This window comes from Panicum hallii, chromosome 8, assembly GCF_002211085.1.
Source record: "Panicum hallii strain FIL2 chromosome 8, PHallii_v3.1, whole genome shotgun sequence".
Classification (NCBI taxonomy): Eukaryota; Viridiplantae; Streptophyta; class Magnoliopsida; order Poales; family Poaceae; genus Panicum; species Panicum hallii.
Genome location: NC_038049.1, coordinates 1,782,140 through 1,799,328, shown reverse-complemented (window position 1 = coordinate 1,799,328; position 17,189 = coordinate 1,782,140). Strand labels below are relative to the sequence as shown.

General features: G+C 42.5%; 4 protein-coding genes across 5 annotated transcripts; 1 reads left to right on the top strand and 3 right to left on the bottom strand.

Moving 5' to 3' along the window:
• Positions 1-61: 61 nt before the first annotated feature.
• Positions 62-4,031, bottom strand: LOC112903251 (PP2A regulatory subunit TAP46). The gene is made up of 9 exons (XM_025972483.1): positions 3,726-4,031; positions 3,504-3,626; positions 3,224-3,310; positions 3,006-3,110; positions 2,628-2,789; positions 1,885-1,920; positions 1,690-1,761; positions 783-1,060; positions 62-493 (listed from the first exon to the last, which is right to left on the bottom strand). The coding sequence occupies exons 1-9, from the start codon at positions 3,873-3,875 to the stop codon at positions 259-261; spliced, it is 1,248 nt and encodes a 415-aa protein (XP_025828268.1). The 5' UTR covers positions 3,876-4,031; the 3' UTR covers positions 62-258.
• Positions 4,032-4,671: 640 nt separating this feature from the next.
• LOC112902457 lies at positions 4,672-8,761 on the bottom strand. Its single transcript, XM_025971551.1, has 2 exons — positions 8,390-8,761; positions 4,672-5,767 (listed from the first exon to the last, which is right to left on the bottom strand). The coding sequence occupies exons 1-2, from the start codon at positions 8,478-8,480 to the stop codon at positions 4,992-4,994; spliced, it is 867 nt and encodes a 288-aa protein (XP_025827336.1). The 5' UTR covers positions 8,481-8,761; the 3' UTR covers positions 4,672-4,991.
• A 114-nt stretch (positions 8,762-8,875) lies between these two features.
• Positions 8,876-12,441, top strand: LOC112902456 (cytochrome c-type biogenesis ccda-like chloroplastic protein 1). Of its 2 annotated transcripts, XM_025971549.1 has the most exons (12): positions 8,883-9,065; positions 9,155-9,235; positions 9,342-9,397; positions 9,689-9,816; positions 9,950-10,035; positions 10,132-10,163; positions 10,369-10,530; positions 10,793-10,865; positions 10,987-11,087; positions 11,330-11,422; positions 11,601-11,647; positions 12,030-12,441. In XM_025971549.1, exons 1-12 carry the CDS (start codon positions 8,957-8,959, stop codon positions 12,103-12,105), a joined length of 1,044 nt encoding a protein of 347 aa, XP_025827334.1. In that variant the 5' UTR covers positions 8,883-8,956; the 3' UTR covers positions 12,106-12,441. The 2 variants fall into 2 exon arrangements, with proteins under 2 accessions (XP_025827335.1, XP_025827334.1); XM_025971550.1 differs by lacking the exons at positions 10,793-10,865; positions 10,987-11,087 and having other exon boundaries at positions 8,876-9,065.
• Positions 12,442-12,675: 234 nt separating this feature from the next.
• LOC112902455 lies at positions 12,676-16,697 on the bottom strand. Its single transcript, XM_025971547.1, has 13 exons — positions 16,379-16,697; positions 16,180-16,277; positions 15,903-15,985; positions 15,637-15,763; positions 15,388-15,451; positions 14,834-14,931; positions 14,667-14,751; positions 14,222-14,345; positions 13,845-13,946; positions 13,695-13,759; positions 13,268-13,349; positions 13,090-13,169; positions 12,676-12,998 (listed from the first exon to the last, which is right to left on the bottom strand). The coding sequence occupies exons 1-13, from the start codon at positions 16,600-16,602 to the stop codon at positions 12,941-12,943; spliced, it is 1,290 nt and encodes a 429-aa protein (XP_025827332.1). The 5' UTR covers positions 16,603-16,697; the 3' UTR covers positions 12,676-12,940.
• Positions 16,698-17,189: the final 492 nt, after the last annotated feature.

The window sequence follows — 17,189 nt, the reverse complement described above, 5'->3', positions numbered from 1 at the left end:
AAGATGATGTTAAGTGACAACACGCACCACATGATCAGCAGACAAGATGCTACTCTTTCAATAGCATATGAAATCATGCACCCCTCTTCAGAAACAATGAAATCATGCACTTGCTGACTTGCGGAGCACATCATCCGTATCGTATTATACACAGAACATTACTACAAAAGCACAACTGAGACATTAATAAAAACCAAACGTTCTATAATCTACATGAACATCCGTCACAAGGGGGTATTTCAACACAACGCAGGCAATTTAGCCGCAGGGCGTGAGCTTCTTGTTGCCAGCACCACGAGGGTTGTCATCCTTCCAGTCATCCCAAGCTCTTGCTTTTGCCTCCTCGGCATCCTCATCCTCTTGGGCTGAGCTAGTGCCGTCCTTGTGCCATGCCGAGTTTGCTTCTTTGATCATCTTTGCGGTCCTTTCTTGCCATTTCTCCATCATTTTCATTTCACGTAAACCGGCTTCTTCTATGCTCATTGTTGGCAGCCTATATATGATTCAAGCGATAGAATGGGTACTCCCGTTAGCACCAACTCCAACAATGCTCCATGAAACATCAAAGCATGGAGGATACAGGATCAATCAAGACTCCAGAGGTGTACACTAAAATCTATCAGTATGATATTGTAACTTAGGAGTGTTTTTCATTAGGAATTGTGGTAAATAGTGGTCGTTCCATGTTCACCAAAAACAAGGTTAGCATTAGCAGGCACGCGCAGAATAGAAAACACAAACATTGCAGTGTTTCAGGTGTATTAACACTTTTTAAGACATACCTGTAACCAGGCTGGAAAACTTGTGCTGCTATTCTTTCCCTTTCACTGGTTAGTCCTCCACCAACAAGACTTGCAGGTCCAAATATCATGGGTTGGTGTTTGTGCTCATGAGCTTGTGAAACACTTGCTCTACCTTCAAGGACGTCTTGAGCAAATGTTGCGCAAGTGATTGGATCAGCTGGTTTGAAATATGGTGCACGGTTTGCAGCATTATGGTGCCATGCTTCAGCTTTTTGTGTACGCTCATCAAGCATTTCACGAGCAAATGCATTCCCGTCCTACAGAAATGGAGAGATTACTACAGGCAGAATTTCTGTTTAATGAAAGTAATTGCTTTTGGGGGTAGAAAATCTACTGGATTATATGTTGAGAAAGGATCACTTTTAGACATTTCAATAGCCACGGTTTCTTCATAAATATGCACAAACTAGTCAACGACCAGGTTCACACCATATGAAATATTTTTTATAATTTCCCAAATAAAAAAGAACTAATCAGATGGAATGTTTCCAGTGTCCTGTAGCAGTTCCCCAATCATAAGAAAAGAAGCTATATGAAGAGATGCCCAATCAGAAGACATCACATCTTCGATTAACATTTGGCAAAGGCTATGTTGAGAACCCAGCTACTCTAAAATTTCGTGCACTAATATACATGAAAGCTACTGTAAGTCCTATTCCAACATTTTTTTTCTCAAGGCTGCTTAAAAGTTGAATTTTCCTCATTATACAGTTGACAATATATCCCATCCAAATTGTACAAAGCAGAAATTACATGCATTTATCATATTTATGTGAGGCATCATAGCCTAAGAACCCCACATTCTCCGAAGAAAAAAGTTTCCTAAAAATGATCGGCCTAAGATGCTACTGACAAGAAATTGCCAAATCACTATCATTAGCATTACCTTTTCCTGTCTTTCCTTTACAGCTAGAAGCATTTCTTCTTCCTTCTTTAGCATGTCGAGAAGATCAAAGGCCTACATAAGGAATAACAACAGATCTATTAGTGCTTAAATATGATGAATACAAGTACTGCAATTTGAGAAACAGAAACCCTCTAAAATCAGCTTATGTAACATTTGTTGCCGTAGCAAACTAACCTTGCAGAGAGCCAATGAGATAGTAGCTAACCAAGCCTGCAACATGGTAAAAGTAAATCAGAACCAGAGCACATGTTCCGATTAATTATAAAAATGAACTGCAAGGTAATAGTATAAGCTTTGGAAGCACACATTGATAAGATATGAAAACACTATGTGTAGATTCCAAAAGAATTATTTAGTCATGCCAATTTAAGTAGCATAGGAAGAATAAGGATTAAAAATTTGAAGACCTTGCAGTGAAGATTTATTTCTATGGGATAAATTTTATAGTAGCTATGTGTCAAGTGTCACTAGAGAGAACAAGATCCATCCTCATGGGCTTGGTATGCACTAAAAATAGCATCACAGGGCGTGTGGTTGACCTCCTGCAGGTAATTAAGAACTAGCTACATGCATCGAATTCATAAAGCTCCCTAGTCCCTACAGGCATTACTTACTAAATGAAAATCCCTCATGTCAAGTGGAATAGAGCTTCATCTTCTAGAATATCACAGCTCATGTTAATTTGAAATATTAAAATAAAATCCTTCCTGTGAAGAGGAGCAAAGGTATATTTTCTAGTATATCACAGCTCATTTTAATTGGACAAAATAAAAAAAATCCCTCCTGTCGAGGAGCAAAGCTATATGCCTATATGTTCTAGTACCACAACTCATTTTAAATTAAAATATGTTGAAATATAGAAACCAGAATAAACATATGATTTAACACAGAACACCTTCCAGGTGTAGCATGCTAACCTCTCTTTCTTCCTCCCCATCATCCTCTAAGGCATCTTCCTCCCCAGCTTCAACAGGAGCAGATAAAGCAGCTGCCCTCAATGAGCGCCCACGCCTTTCTTTTCTCTCTTTAATCTCTTGGAGCTTCGTTTCTGCAGCTTTTTGACGTCTGAACCGGGCCATCTAGGCTCCAGAAATAACAGAGTAAATTACAGGAGATTAACCGAGTCAAAAACATGTCAGAGTAAACAGATTTTGCAGGCTCAGTGGAAGGATCCAGTATGTATTTATTTCTATCTAGCTTTCTATTATAGACTGCAAACTGTTTATGTTAAGAGCGAAAAAAGTATAAATCCTATTGCTATTGTTGACCTAGCGCCCGCTAAAAATTAGTCTCACCTTCTGCGCTCTTCTGTTTGCCACAGTATCAGGCTGCTTCTGTCTAGACAATTCAAGCTCATCTTCTGGAATAAGCTCTAGTACTTCACATAGAGCAATGAACTCCTGTGGAACATAAAAGAAGTGATGAGGAATGGGTGGTGTGGTGACAAATGAATCAATTTAGTTTTTCAAAAAAATAAAACAAATGAATCAATTTGGCAGGGCAGATTGCTTACCTTCAAATGGTTCTGTGATGCCTTAAGAATTGGGATCCTGTCCTCCTGTGCAATCTTCTCAGTTATTTCCCCAAGGTAGTATGGGACCTAATTACCAACAAAGATGAGAGATATACGCATGATAACATTGGATTTGTGAAACACTGAAACAGCTGTAAGCATGCAAGCATCGTTATGATCCAAGCTGCATTGATAGCTGACAAGCCGTCTAGTGCCATCTGTGGTCTGTCCCATAACCATGAACTTATGAACAGAGCAGAGGGAGGGAGGGGGTGCTTACGAGCAGGTACTTGAGGTTGGCGGTGGAGACGTCTTCCTTGGTCTCGTTGCTGGAGAAGAGGCCGAGCTTGCTGACCATCTCGTCGCAGCGCCGCAGCAGCTCGACCCCCTTCCGGATCCCTTCCTGCCCAGCGCAAAATCAAAGCACGTAATAAGCACCACTCGAGCCCAATCTCTTGGCGCTTATGAGAAGGACGACGAGGCGATCCGGAGGAGGGGGGACCTGGTCGAGGGCGGAGCTGGAGGCGAGGCCGTGGAGCCTGGACGCCCTGTCGAAGAGGGCGGGGAGCGGGAGGTCGGCGTCGTCCTCCGGCTCTGGATGGAGGCGCATCTGCGACTGCATCTTGTTCCCGACCTCCTCCACCTCCACCATTTCGCTCGGGATGTCTCGCGGAGCGAGAAGATCGGCGGCAAAACCCTAGAGGCGGCCAGGCGGGGCACGGTCGCAGGGAGCAGAGGAAGCAGAGGACCCAAGTACTGAATGGAGCAGAGAAGGGTGGCCGTCGCGTGGCTGGTGGACCACCTCACCCGAGACGCCAGAATGTTCGGCTACCCCTACCCAAACCAAACTCTGGTGCGTCGTGTTCGTGCACGTTTCCCTTCCTGTCTCCTGCTGTCACCTGTCAGCGACCGGAGACTTGGCCGGCGTCAAGACGTGTGGCCGTACGCCGGCGCATTGTCGTCGGGACACGGCCACACCAGCAATTTCTTTTTATGTGGGGTACAGTAAGGTGCGTTTGTTTTGGGGTCTAAAGTTTAGAGAGATCACGTTAAAAAGAATCTTATCATTTAGAAGTATTAAATAAAGTCTAATTACAAAACTAATTGCAGAACTCCAATGCTAATTCGCGAAACGAATCTAACGAGGTATATTAGTTTATGATTAGCGGATGATTACTGTAGCACCTAGCTGTGCAAAAAGTTTTATAAACAGATTTTATTTAATACTTCTAAATAGCAAGATTCTCTTTTATGTGATGGATCTAAAGTTTAGAAGTTAGGAAACGAACACGAACAGGGTCTTAGATACCCCACTTGAACAAAGGAACAAATGCGAGGAACCAAACCAGGATTTGAACCTGCTGCCTTGAACGGGGCGAGTCGTGCGACAACAGAAAGAGCATGGAACCGTAGGTTCAAGTTCAACTTCGAGAACCTGCACGTTACGTTAGAATCTACTTGAAAAGATGAACAGAGCTAATGGACAAGCATAAGCAGGTGAACTACATTTGGCCTGAAATGGCATGCTCTCACTGCGATAAAAAGGAAAACCAAGACCACAGCTCCTGAAGAGCGGCAGCACAACTGAAACATCTTATTTACATCTACCAATTTGCCCGCAGCCCACCGGCCAGGCCACCACTGAGGCACTGACGGCACAAAACAAAAGCTACAAACTACTCATCTCTTAGCAAAGCACTCAGGCGATTTCGCCACTGGAACAAGAGCCACCCTCTATGCCCTGACAATTTCGGCAGGTCCTAGTCTCCTAGGTCTGCAATGGACGCCATTCTCTGTTTCTTCCTCTATGATCCTGCCAGCTGCTTCCTTGGTGCTGCCCCTCATGCTGGCCCCTCTGTTTATTGTTCCTCTGCTGGAAGTACCCGCCGCGGTTCCGTTTCCTTCCAGATGTGTGACTTGGATCCCCCTCCCGGTATCTATTACTGTTGGATGCATCATAGAAGTTATTATTCCTGTTGTTTGATGCGTACTGGTTGTTGCTCCAGCCACGCCAACTAGGCTCCTCCAGAGAAGCACCCCAACCGGAGTTGCTATTACCCCATTTACTGGAAGATTCATCCTTCCCTCCCCAAATCGCATTGGCATCCCAGTCCCATTTATTCACTTCAGCTGGCTTTTCTATATAGATGTCCCAGTTTCCAGACCTGTTCTGAGTACACTTGTTATCTGAACCAGCCTTGCCCGATCCAGTAGCCGGGGCTGAACTATAATCCGAGTCAAATGGTAGCCGTACCTTATCCAGGTCCGCTACCAACTCAGGGTCAACTTTGCAGTGATGGTCGACCTTATCAATGTACATATCAGGGTCTGGCAAAGGAATATCAGAAGGTTGGCCATGATAATTAGCCCAGAACCTTGCCTTTGAATTCTGAAAATTCTCAAAGGCTCCTGAATCATCCCACTGCTCAAGGTTATTATATACTGAAACATATTGCTTGTTTTCGCAGAACCTATGCCAGGAAATGTTGCCAACATAACTGCAGAATTCCCTTTCCCATAATGGGACTGAGCAGTGCTCGTGTCCTGCATATATGAAAATAAATGTTAGAATGTTATGGAACCGTCGTGGTAATGAAGGATGATACAGGATTTGCAAACCTACTGCATTCAGCAAACTGACAAAAATAAAATTATTTTACAGCTAGATAGATCAGTACTCTGCTGTGTAAATTTGGAAGATACCAGATTGAAATTTTAGAGTGAGTTCAGTAACCTGGAAGAGGAAATACTTTTTGTTTCAAATTATTGATAAGGTTAGAAACTGAGTACCCCAGAGGCCCAGAGATAAAAACTTGTTCCAATCACAATCATCCATGTTTACAACCGCAGAGGAGACAAATAAAGGAAGATAAATTTAGAGGCTATTCTGTGCTCATTCATGACACCTTCTAGATAGATAAGTCTCCAAGTTATCTCCTGTATTTGTTAAGGGGCAACGTAATACCGCAATCTGAGAATTAAAAGGTTGGTGTTCTATCATTCTAGTTTTATTGGCACTCTAGCTTTACAAATTGCTGGGAGGGGATGTTCTTTCCAAGTTAAGCTGACTTTTGAACCAGTAGTGCTGGTGAAATGTTGCTGGCCCTTTTGTTCTAAAATATTGATAAATAGAAAAACACAATAAATTATGAAATAATGGACAATTACTCTAGTTAATGAAACCCAACCATGATGTAATAAATTCACGGCAATGAGAAGTTTGCAACACTGAAACTGGAAAGTTGAAATCAGTTCAAAGGAAGAAGATCAATATATGACAAAAGCTATGATGCCAAGAAAGACACCCAGGTACTTTGTTTCCCGTGCTTGTTCTGTTAGAAGAGCGTTTTCCACTATGTCGAAGTTCTGGTGTTATGTGCTGATGTTGTTCTGTAACTTTATTTTGGTTTCAACTCATAAAACTGGCGCCTATCCTACTTGCTCTAAAAAAATAGACAAAACCATAGTGGACAAGGAACATTAAATTTCCTATGCCGTCTGGCAAAATTTTGGCACCTTTTCTTATGTTCATGGCTACATTAATAAGGCTTCCTGAAACTTAATGGAGAAACTTGTTTGCCAGCTTGCAAACTGGTACACTGGTGAGAGCGGGAGTATTCCCTGTCATTTTTAAAAATTAATTTTCACTTTTTTTATATTTGATCCCGACGAATCATGTCAGCATTGAGAATGGTAAGGAAAATCCTAACCTTGAAACCAAAAGCATATCCCTAAAGGCTAAAACTTAGCTTATCCATATAACCCAACATTGTAGGATTACTAGCTTCAGAGCCTATAGTTAGAAGGTGCTTCTTTCATAGTCCAAGCCAATCGAGCTAGGATATAAAATCAGAAATTGTATGGATGGTTTTCCACTTCATCTTCATTCATATGAATGAAGATCAAGGCGTGGCGGAAACATTAGGCAGTCATATGCACCGTTCATAATTCTTGATCTAGGGGTTTGATCCTTAAATGGCACCGTTCATTCTACAGGTAGGTCTCTATCTCCTATACAGTTGGATTCAACGTGTTATTTATTTAACGATAACAATTAGTAAGCAGGAAGAAAGTGAACATGCGTCTTCCAGCAGAACATAACTTTGAGGCCATATTACTTAAGAAAAAAATGGACGCCATGTGCGGGACCAATGGATTACTTTCATTGGAGACGTATGGACAGACCTTGGTTGCTTAAACAGGAAGGGACCAGACTACTAGAGACTAGGCATTTCGACGAAGTGCGCAAAAAAGGAGAAAGTGATCGAAGATGGAGCAAGGCATGAAGTGAGCCATGAATCCGAAAGATCCCAGCAGTTGGAACTATATAGGGTGAAATAAATGGTTGTATTGTAGCCTAAGTGGGAAACATTCAAAATCTTAAAATCAGACAGGCACCATGCATGGAACAATGGTAATACTTCCATTGGCAGGCGTACGGATGGACCTCAGTTGCTTAATCAGGAAGGGACTAGTGACGAGGTGTTTCGACAAAGTGCGCAAAAGGACAAAGTAATCAAAGATAGTGCGCGAAGTGAGCCATAAGTCCGGACAATTCCAGCCATTGGATCTATGTAAAGGGTTAAATGAACGGGTGTACTGCAGCCAACTAGAAGGGGCAATGATTGAAAAACTTAAAATCAGTGCACTGCATGATTTGTACTTCCATGTATCTTCAAAATATTTTGTGTTAGCTTTCCTCATTAGTCATTACCAATTTGAAAACCGGATAAATATTATTGTTGGGACACCGGACACACCGACACATGAATACATCATACATTACGCTAAATAAACAGTGGCCAGAAAGCACAGCCTGCAATTGCAGTACGCCAGTACCCTCCCTTTTCCAATTTCCCCAACAGGAATGGCTATCTCCAATATTCAGGTAAAGCTAGCATTTTTTTTTGACTTCGTTGTACAGCAATGGCAAGAACAGTTTAGACAAATGAGAAAGCCTAAAGCAATAGGTTAGTCTGCATCAGCAACTCTGATTTTAAGCTCTACAATCAGTGACCAAGTCACCGAATCTCTGTTCCACAAGAATGAAGAAGTAAAAGCCGAGGTTGAACAAGTTGAAAACCAATCCAAACCCAAGAGATTACGTGATGGTATAACCCAAATCAGAAGAACATGTGACTGAGAGGGATAGGCATCCGTCCGTACCGTAATCAGGCGGAGGGAGAGGTGGGTGCGAAGGGCGGCGGGAGCGGTCGAGCTGCCTCCTCACGTACCGCGACCGATTCCAACCCCCCATCGGGAGGAAGAAGAGGAGGAGTACCAAGCCCCCAACTCAACGATTCGCTGCAGCTCCCGAGTCCCGGCTGCACCAAGACAAGGCAGCCCAATGGCAGGCAGTCGGAAGCCCCTCAAGAACTAGTTCCCGACGCGGCTATGAATCCGTCGCGCCGCGAGATTGAGGCCCTCCTTCGCCGGCGAAGGTGCGTGTCCGGAAGTATATCGACACAGCCGGGAGGGGAAAAGGCAAGCAGAGAGCTTGCGCGGCGAGTGCGCGAGGCACGAGGAAGAAGAAGAGACCGAGACGGCGACGGCAAGAGGAAGCCGAGTCCGACTGAAACGTGGGCTGCCTTCTTCCGGCGTAGGTTTTGGGCCAGAGGCCCGTCAAGGCTTAGCATCAACTGGGCCAGGAATATCTAGGCGAGTCACCGCTTCAGTAGGTCCTCCAATTCCAATCTCGGTGTCGTTGGCCGTTGCTTCTTCACTCTGCCCACCATGCTCCCCGCCATGGCCGCGCGCCCCGTCACCGCGAGCAGCTCACCCCGGCCTCCTCGCCTCCCAGTTCAGGTTGCAGCAGCTGCTTCCGGCCCCTCCTCCTCCCCTGGTACGTCTGTTCTCGCCGCTAGCTCGGGCGCCATTATCTGATTGTTCCACCTCTTCCGAATTTTTTATGTTTTTTGTTTTACAATACAGCGGTTCGTGGAGTCAAATCGGGGGCGGGAGCGAAGGGCTCGCTCCTTCGGCCGTGCCCCATGCTGCTGACGTCCGTGGCAGGTAGGTCCGAGCTTCCCTGCTCCCAACTTCCCGGCATGCTTACTTCGGTTGCTGTCTGTTCGATGGAATGGCCGTGACTGACATGAAGGCAATGTGTGGGTTGCAGTGGGGACTTTGGTTGCCGCTGGAGCCGCTAATGCTGCTGAGATATTGGATCCTCTGGTTAGAAGAATCACACGTGCCTTCAAATATGTTCCATTTTCACTGTTTAATGTTCATTCAGGAGTTGTTTGATCCAGATTACTTGTGTCAACTGTCAAGTTATGATTACAGCATGGCTAATTTGTCAAGCGGTATTATTATCATCCATTGCATACGATGTAGCATGTTTCACTTGTAATGTAGTCAATTTATGTCACTTGTTCTTTCTTTTTGCATCCATTCGATTCAACTTCCATTACAGTGATATATTTATTGTGCATTAATCCCTGCAAACTTCTTGCTTTTCACCAGTATGGATCATCAGAACTTCTTTTGGCTGATCTTGGCATCGGAGATTGGTTTGGGGGTTTGCTGTTTTCTGCTGGACAGCAGGCTAATGAGGCTGTTCAGGATCAGCTAACTGCTCTTAGTTTCTCTAGGTCCGTTCTTCTTTTCCACTTCTGTTAACTTCTTGTTGACAATTCTATCTCCTCAGTGTTTTCAATTTCAACTTCTCTGCCTAATGCTCTAATCTCTTTATGCCTCACCTTTACCTTTACCTTTACCCTCCAGCTTGGCAGTCATTTTCAGTGCTGGACTTGTAACTAGTTTGTCTCCTTGTACACTCAGCGTTCTGCCATTGACCCTAGGATATATAGGTGAATATATGGTTATAGCTTGATATGGTTGTTAGCTTCATCCCAGAATTAGTCGTCAATGATGACTGACATAGTGCTTTCTTCATAAATTTTCAGGTGCATTTGGCTCTGGAAAGGGCCGAGCTGAGGTAATTTAAGATGAATGAACAAGTAGTTCTGTATGCCATAGAAGTTAGGATACATATTCCCAAAAACTCACTGCACTAAAGCATTTAGTTGAGTTATTAAGCCTAGTGTCTTTAATGATTAAAGGTTGATATTTCCAGCTGGATACTTCCCTTTGATGTATTTACTGGTACTTGAGTGTGTGACATGGCTTTTCCTATCTGTTAGGTTATTGGAAATTCAATAGCTTTTTCATTAGGACTGGCGACAACCTTAGCTATTCTTGGTGTTGCTGCTTCGTTTGCTGGAAAGGCTTATGGTCAGGTTGGACAAGGACTCCCAGTGGCTGCTTCTGGATTGGCCATCATCATGGGACTGAACCTTCTAGAGGTAAATCACTGCAAAATGAAAATTTGGGAGCATCTCAAAGAAAATTGCTTCCTGTGTCCTTTCCTTAAGTTAAATCATTGTGAGCAGATTTAATACCTGTGTTTCTTGGTTTCTCATTATATCGGTAATTTGTTCGGATAAACTGATTGTAGTGGTAGTTCATTCTGATGAAATCACATTTATGCTTTTTATTTTGTGTTGTAATATTAGCACGTGAATTTCCCCTCAATTTTTTATTTTCATGTTATTCTGTATTTAACAGGTAGTTGAGTTGCAACTTCCCTCATTTTTCAGCGATTTTGACCCTCGAGCTGCTGCAGCTAACCTCCCTTCAAGTGATGCCTCCTGACATCATCGTTTATTTCCTATTGAAAAAAATACTAATCTGTGTAAAATCATGTTCTTTTTACTCAAAAATAATATCTTTCTTTTGTCACTTATTTTATACTATGTCAGGTGTACAAGCATATCTTGCTGGTCTTACATTTGCATTAGCAGCATCACCTTGCAGCACACCTGTTCTTGCTACCCTTCTGGGATATGTTGCCACTTCAAGAGTATGTATTATTGGATACATAAGTTGTCTCAGTAGTGAAACGTTCATTACTGTTGTTAAACCTTCAACACAGTGGAAGACACTGTCAAACTTCTATCATTGAGGCTCCTGATTAATTAGTAAAATTAGTAAATCGCATTCTGCTATGCAGTACTTTATTTTGGATTATATGCTTCCCCTAGCTTATGTCTCTCGGAATGATGAGGATATCCTGTCACCACAACTTCAAGCTTTTTCTGTCAGGACCCCATTATTGGAGGAAGCTTGTTGTTGACATACACAACGGGCTATGTTGCGCCTCTTCTTATTGCAGCTTCTTTTGCTGGAGCATTGCAGGTATGGATGTTGTCTATTTCTTCCTGAGGATTTCATGGTGGGTGGTTAACCCCAACTATTCCAACAGGATTTGCACTTTGAATTGCTCTCAAGACTTAGTTACCAGCACTAGACCAATAGACCAAATTTGTTTATTCTCTTTTATGCCCCTCATAATTAAGTTAGTTGCCATATGTAGAGTTTGCTGTCATTCAGAAGATATTCGGCATGGATAAACCCAATCAGGTACCTACTTCTTACTTACATTTGAATGTTTTCTGTTAACAATTCAATCTTGAGCTGAATATCCATTCGCATCTTGTGCTTTCTAGTCAATTTAAAGTCTTAATGGCAAGTTTTCTAAATTTCAGATTGCACACTCTGTCCTTCCATAACCACTCTGAATCTACTCCATAAACTAGCTTACTTAATTTACTCTTGGACTTTGGATATATAGTTTGGTTAAAAAATAGCATGCGAAATGAGATATAGACCTTTTTCTTTGTTTCGATACCACACGTGTGAATCGCTTTGCAAACTACTGACCTATGTCAAGATCATTATCAATTGCTCTTCCAATACTCTTTCCTTCCTAGGGATACGTCTTAAACTAACATTTTCTTGACAGTGGTGCATTCCTACTTGGTGGAGGTGTCTACACCCTGTTGGACAGGGTGTTTCCGGCAACATCAATGGTAATGTAGGGCATTGTTGGACAAGAACTGCAAAACAACAGTCCATTGGACATGCCATAGCAATATCTTCAGATGTAAAGTAGCTAATGATCAAGCACTAACAGAGCATGTAAACGATTCCAGATAGCCAAGACATCTTGACCTCGTTAGTCTGTATTCTGTGAGGGCCTTGATAATTGGTAGTGTACCCTGCTAAAATTACTTATTTATGGATGGTTTAATAGAACACATGGAAACATATATGGGTATGTACCTAAGGATTGGGGTTTGAACAAATGACCACAACTTGTCATCAGGCCATGTGCGGCCCCAAATTCAGTAGTTAATTCCTTTGCAATTCCTTTTCATCAGCTTGCAGGGTGCAATATTGCAGAATACTTCTGTTAATTGTAACAATTTGACGTGATATGGTAATCAAATAGTTATATGCAATAAGCTTTATAGGCATCAAACGCCAAATACCCTCTGGTTTTGAATTATTTGCACAGAGCTGATGCTGAAAAATAAGCGAGGCGATGCATAACCTATCCTAATGTGGAGAGATGAACGTCGAATGGTTTCTGGGTCTAGGATGCTGTATTTACCATGCTTCCACTACCATTCAAGTGTATCACTTGTGAAAAAAATGTTTTACTCGCCCATAATAGTTTCTCCTTATAACCATCAGTTTCATATACAACCCTTTCAAATATAAAATAAAATAGCCCAACCAATCATACAACAAAATTGCGCTCAATCTGGGGGACTTCAACATGCTACTGGCTGTCACATTCAACTTCTCTTTACTCCCAAGATTTAGTCAAGCTCTGTCAAGCATCCAAGAATTTAAGCACACTTAATCTTCTCACACATAAATTCCTAGCCCGACTTCCTTCGGATCAGTTTCTACCATCCAGGAAGGCCTGCCAATACAAGTGGATGAACATGTTTAGCTCAAACAAAACGAGTTGGAACATTATGTGCTGTTTTTGAGGTTGGCGAAAGAGAAATCACTTGTTCATCACGAAGTTGCTTGTCCCTTGAGATGCACGCTCAAGAAGCAGCTTCCTCGCTTCGACTGCTATTCCCTCTGGCTGTATTATGGCAAATTGAGACGGTTTAGTTTAGGGAATAAAAGCTCCTCTGTAAATCCTCTTTTCCTTTCTTCTTTTTCCATTGAAGCGTTACTAACCTCTTCTGGAAACCAAACGCCTGGCTGGGTGTTGCCCTCAAGAACCGCCAAAGAAAATGCAGCTGTTGCAAATCCCACTGATCTGAAAATTCCAATATAGCATGCTTAGATGCAGTAGAGACAGTATTCCTCATGGTAACTTCTAACACGCTAAAAGAATACAAAAAAAAACTAATCTGAACCAGCTATTTTCCCAGTTTTAAGCAAAAAATTTTAGAACAGAGGGTTCGCACAGGATGATGTTGTAAATCAAAGAAAACCATCAGTTCATATTGCGTTGTGCTTTGGAAAAAGCCAATGCGAAGCTTCCTATCTGTAAGTAATCAGATAGATGGTGGCAAAAATGTTAAGATTATAATACTAGATAAGTAGATAGCAATTAGGTATTGGATGTCAAAAATGCTCAATTGCCATGCTTTGTACTCACACAGATAGCTTCTTATGAGTAAATAGTCCAATGGTATTCCGGCCATTTGAACAGTCCAAGTCTACCTGCAGAAAAAAAAGTTAAATGAACTGGATCAGGCAATGACCATTAGCGGTCAAGTACCACTTTTCACACACATAAAGAACTTACTCTCATGGAAACACGCTCTCCTGCAATGCCATCAATTGCTCGGACCAAAGGATCAACTGACTTGACTAACTTTTGAACCTTATTTTTATCCCTCAAGAACTCCTGGAAAGAAGAAAGATGGAGTCAGGTACTCAGGTCAAATTACTCCAACTCAATCCGAAATATTGTTTATGAATACGTTCTGGATTCTAGTCAATTACAGATCATGTCAGTTTAATCATTTACAAGAATCACTGGTTAAATGCTGTAATTGCCGAAAGGTGGATGCTAATAGCTGTTTGCAACCTCTATTAATTTTGTTACTACTAGTGACTATAACTAGAAGAATGGTTCAAATGAATTAACTTCATGATGCATAATCTGAGAAAAAGACATACAACAGGTAAGAAGTTTGCGAAAGCCTGCATTCCCCAATTCCAGAAAAAAGGAGCAGTACCAAATCGAGCACTGACAGTTGGCACACCTAAAATCTTAAAGGCACTCTTCACTTCAGGCAAATTCCTGGAAGCATTAATGTAGTGTCAAATCCATTTGCTTCTTTTTTGGTTACTCCCTCCATCGCAAAAAAGAGTCATTCTAGAATTCAAAATTTGTCCCAAAAACAAGTCATCTTACCTTATTTAGAAAGTGCATGTGCATGCAAGAATCAATTAGTGCCAAATATGGGTAATAAATAGGGGCAATCATGGTCATTTTACCTTCTTGTTAATTTGTCCTAAAATTCCTAGGATGACTTGTTTTTTGGGACGGAGGGAGTATATTGGATCTCTGTTTTGTCAATTATAAGATATGGGAAGGTAAAAGTTGGCGAAAAGTACTTACAATAAGTAAACATTTTTCTTTCTGACCCCCTTTCCAAAATCAATGTTCAGAGCTCCACTGTAGGGCTTCAGTTTGATTTCTTCTCCTGGATTAGTAATAGAAATAAGAACGACTTTAAGATTTCTCCGAGGAACACCAAAGGTGCACTAAGGAAGCAGTTGAAGTACCCTTGTTGTATGCAATTACATCCTCCCCAAGAAGCAGGAAACTTGTTGCCAGTATTGTTGGGCCCGCACCACCAGAACCTGCAGTATAGTAAAAGAATCTAGAAAAGGGATTTAGCAACATACACCATAGGTAGGGATGCGTCAAATTACTTGCTGCTATCTTCATAAATCACGGAACTGTGGTTGAAAGTGATTTGTGCAATGCAATGCTTATGCAGGTATTTTGAAGATAACATAATTATTCACCGTATCAATTAGGAGAGGGGACATATTATTGGCAACAATCTAATTACTATATGGCAGCACAATTACTTGCTGCTAGCTTCATAAATCATGGAACTGTGGTTGAAAGTGATTTGTGCAATGCAATGCTTATGCAGGTATTTTGAAGATAACATAATTATTCACGTATCAATTAGGAGAGGGGACATATTATTGGCAACAATCTAATTACTATATGGCAGCACAAAAACATTAATCCAACAACCACCCTTTAAATACGCTGAATGACTATTTTGACATTTGGTTTTGTGTAGACAATGACGAACTCTAACCTTAGTCTTTCAGGTTCGCCATAATTTTCACTTCTTGCAGCATTGACAAGTTCAGCAGCCATCACTGTCGGAAGAGAACAATACAGCATATTAATAAACGCTGAAAAGACAAGATATTTATCCCTTCTGGATATGAAAAATATTTGAGTGCTGCATTCCAAACTAGAAGAGCATACATTAGATACTGGACAACAGAAAGAGACAAACAAAAGGCAAATCTGAGGAACTGTACTGAGGGAACGTGGAGACCATTGCTCACTCCAGGATATATGCCGGCAGTAGTAATAGCTGGGACACCAGCGGATTTCGCTTGTTCATGGAAACCTTTTGCTCGCCAGGAGTAGTCAGTGTCATCGCAAACATCAATATACGCTGTCTGTTCAGTAAAATATTTTAACTCGTGCTAATAGCATTTTCAGGTGATTAAGTAAGACATTGCTTAATCTAATCAGGAAACGTAACAAAATATATGAAATTGAGTTGAGCCTCAAAAGCACGGCACATCTCTGCTCTACCTTTGTAGATATCGCTGCCTGCAATACGGTGCACTCCTCCGACCTTTGGAAAGGCCCAGCAGTATGGACAACTAAATCCACACCTGTGGGGAGAAATTTCAAGGTAGTTAAGCCTAAAGTAGACATTGGTTTAGGGGCTAAAGTATAAGGATTAAGGAGTTAGCAAAAGTTAGGAGCTCTGGAAGAGCAGTCACTGCTACTGTGCAGTTGTAGCATCAGTGGGTAAAGTCTACAACAACTCGCAGAATAAGTAGGGTGCTGCATTAGCATTACTAACCCTGTAGCGCTTCCTCCAACATTCTTGCGTTGCGGGTGTCAACTTGGACAAACTCAGATCGCTCTCCCAGTTTAGATGCGAAGGATTCACCTTTTTCCCTGCGCAACAGCAAGTGGCGGTTACGCAACCGGAGCAGAAGAGGATAACGAGGCAACGGACTGGAGCTGAGAAGGTGGGTGGGTGGCATCGAGGTACCCACCGGTTCCTGCCTCCGACGAGGATGCTGAGGTCGGGGCGGAGCTTGGAGAGCGCGGTGGCCGTGGAGCCTCCGACGCGGCCGGTGCCGCCGAGCACGAGCACGCGGGCGGTCCTCGAGGGCGATCTCTTCACCTGGGCAGCGTCCCTGGTGGAGGGTGCGGCGGAGGCAGCGCCCACGGCGGCAGGAGGCGCGCATGCTCTGACGACCATGCCCATGGCGGCCATTCGGTCCCGGTGGGCTTATCACCTAGGCTGCTGCGCTCTGACGGAGGCAGAAAGGATGTGGCGAAGCGTTGCAAGAACGATCGACATGTCAGGTGTGTGGTCGTTGGCAACCCCCAGCGCGGTGGCAGTGGGCAGTGGCCGCGTCGCGTGGTGCCTCCACGGCCGTGCTCGTGCTCGTGCTCGTGGCAGAAGAGCACGCTACTGTTTTCGGAGTTGGGCTTGATTCATTAAGTTAGATGGGCTTCACTCGTCAAGTTAGTTGGGCTTCTGCTCCAATAAGGAAACAGTTCTATTTATCTCTCAAAACTTTAAGCCGAATCCGAACTGGACGCTTCGGACTCACAAAACCAAAAAAACCGGACACGTGACTTCCCGGTTGGTTTGTTTTTCTCTTTTCCTTTTATATTTATTTTAGCTGAATATTTGAAAAATTATAGTAAAAACAGAAAATCCAATCTTATTGGACTCCATATGAGTAGATCTATACAGTGATATATAATAGAATATAATTTAGTAAAAAAATTGTTGTACTTTTAGAGATATAATTTTTAATTAATTCATAGCTATAGTTTCTCTGGTCCAATTAT

Excerpts from the sequence above, each read along its gene's own strand:
- LOC112903251 (XM_025972483.1), bottom strand. The coding sequence starts at position 3,875 with ATGGTGGAGGTGGAGGAGGTCGGGAACAAGATGCAGTCGCAGATGCGC. Across the intron at positions 3,311-3,503 it reads CCAACCTCAAGTACCTGCTC|GTCCCATACTACCTTGGGGA; the intron begins GTAAGCACCCCC and ends GTTGGTAATTAG. Across the intron at positions 3,111-3,223 it reads CATCACAGAACCATTTGAAG|GAGTTCATTGCTCTATGTGA; the intron begins GTAAGCAATCTG and ends TATGTTCCACAG.
- LOC112902457 (XM_025971551.1), bottom strand. The coding sequence starts at position 8,480 with ATGGGGGGTTGGAATCGGTCGCGGTACGTGAGGAGGCAGCTCGACCGC. Across the intron at positions 5,768-8,389 it reads TCTCCCTCCGCCTGATTACG|GACACGAGCACTGCTCAGTC; the intron begins GTACGGACGGAT and ends TCATATATGCAG.
- LOC112902456 (XM_025971549.1), top strand. The coding sequence starts at position 8,957 with ATGCTCCCCGCCATGGCCGCGCGCCCCGTCACCGCGAGCAGCTCACCC. Across the intron at positions 9,398-9,688 it reads CTGAGATATTGGATCCTCTG|TATGGATCATCAGAACTTCT; the intron begins GTTAGAAGAATC and ends GCTTTTCACCAG. Across the intron at positions 10,164-10,368 it reads CTGGAAAGGGCCGAGCTGAG|GTTATTGGAAATTCAATAGC; the intron begins GTAATTTAAGAT and ends CCTATCTGTTAG.
- LOC112902455 (XM_025971547.1), bottom strand. The coding sequence starts at position 16,602 with ATGGCCGCCATGGGCATGGTCGTCAGAGCATGCGCGCCTCCTGCCGCC. Across the intron at positions 15,764-15,902 it reads AGGCAGCGATATCTACAAAG|ACAGCGTATATTGATGTTTG; the intron begins GTAGAGCAGAGA and ends TTTACTGAACAG. Across the intron at positions 15,452-15,636 it reads ATATCCTGGAGTGAGCAATG|TGATGGCTGCTGAACTTGTC; the intron begins GTCTCCACGTTC and ends CTCTTCCGACAG.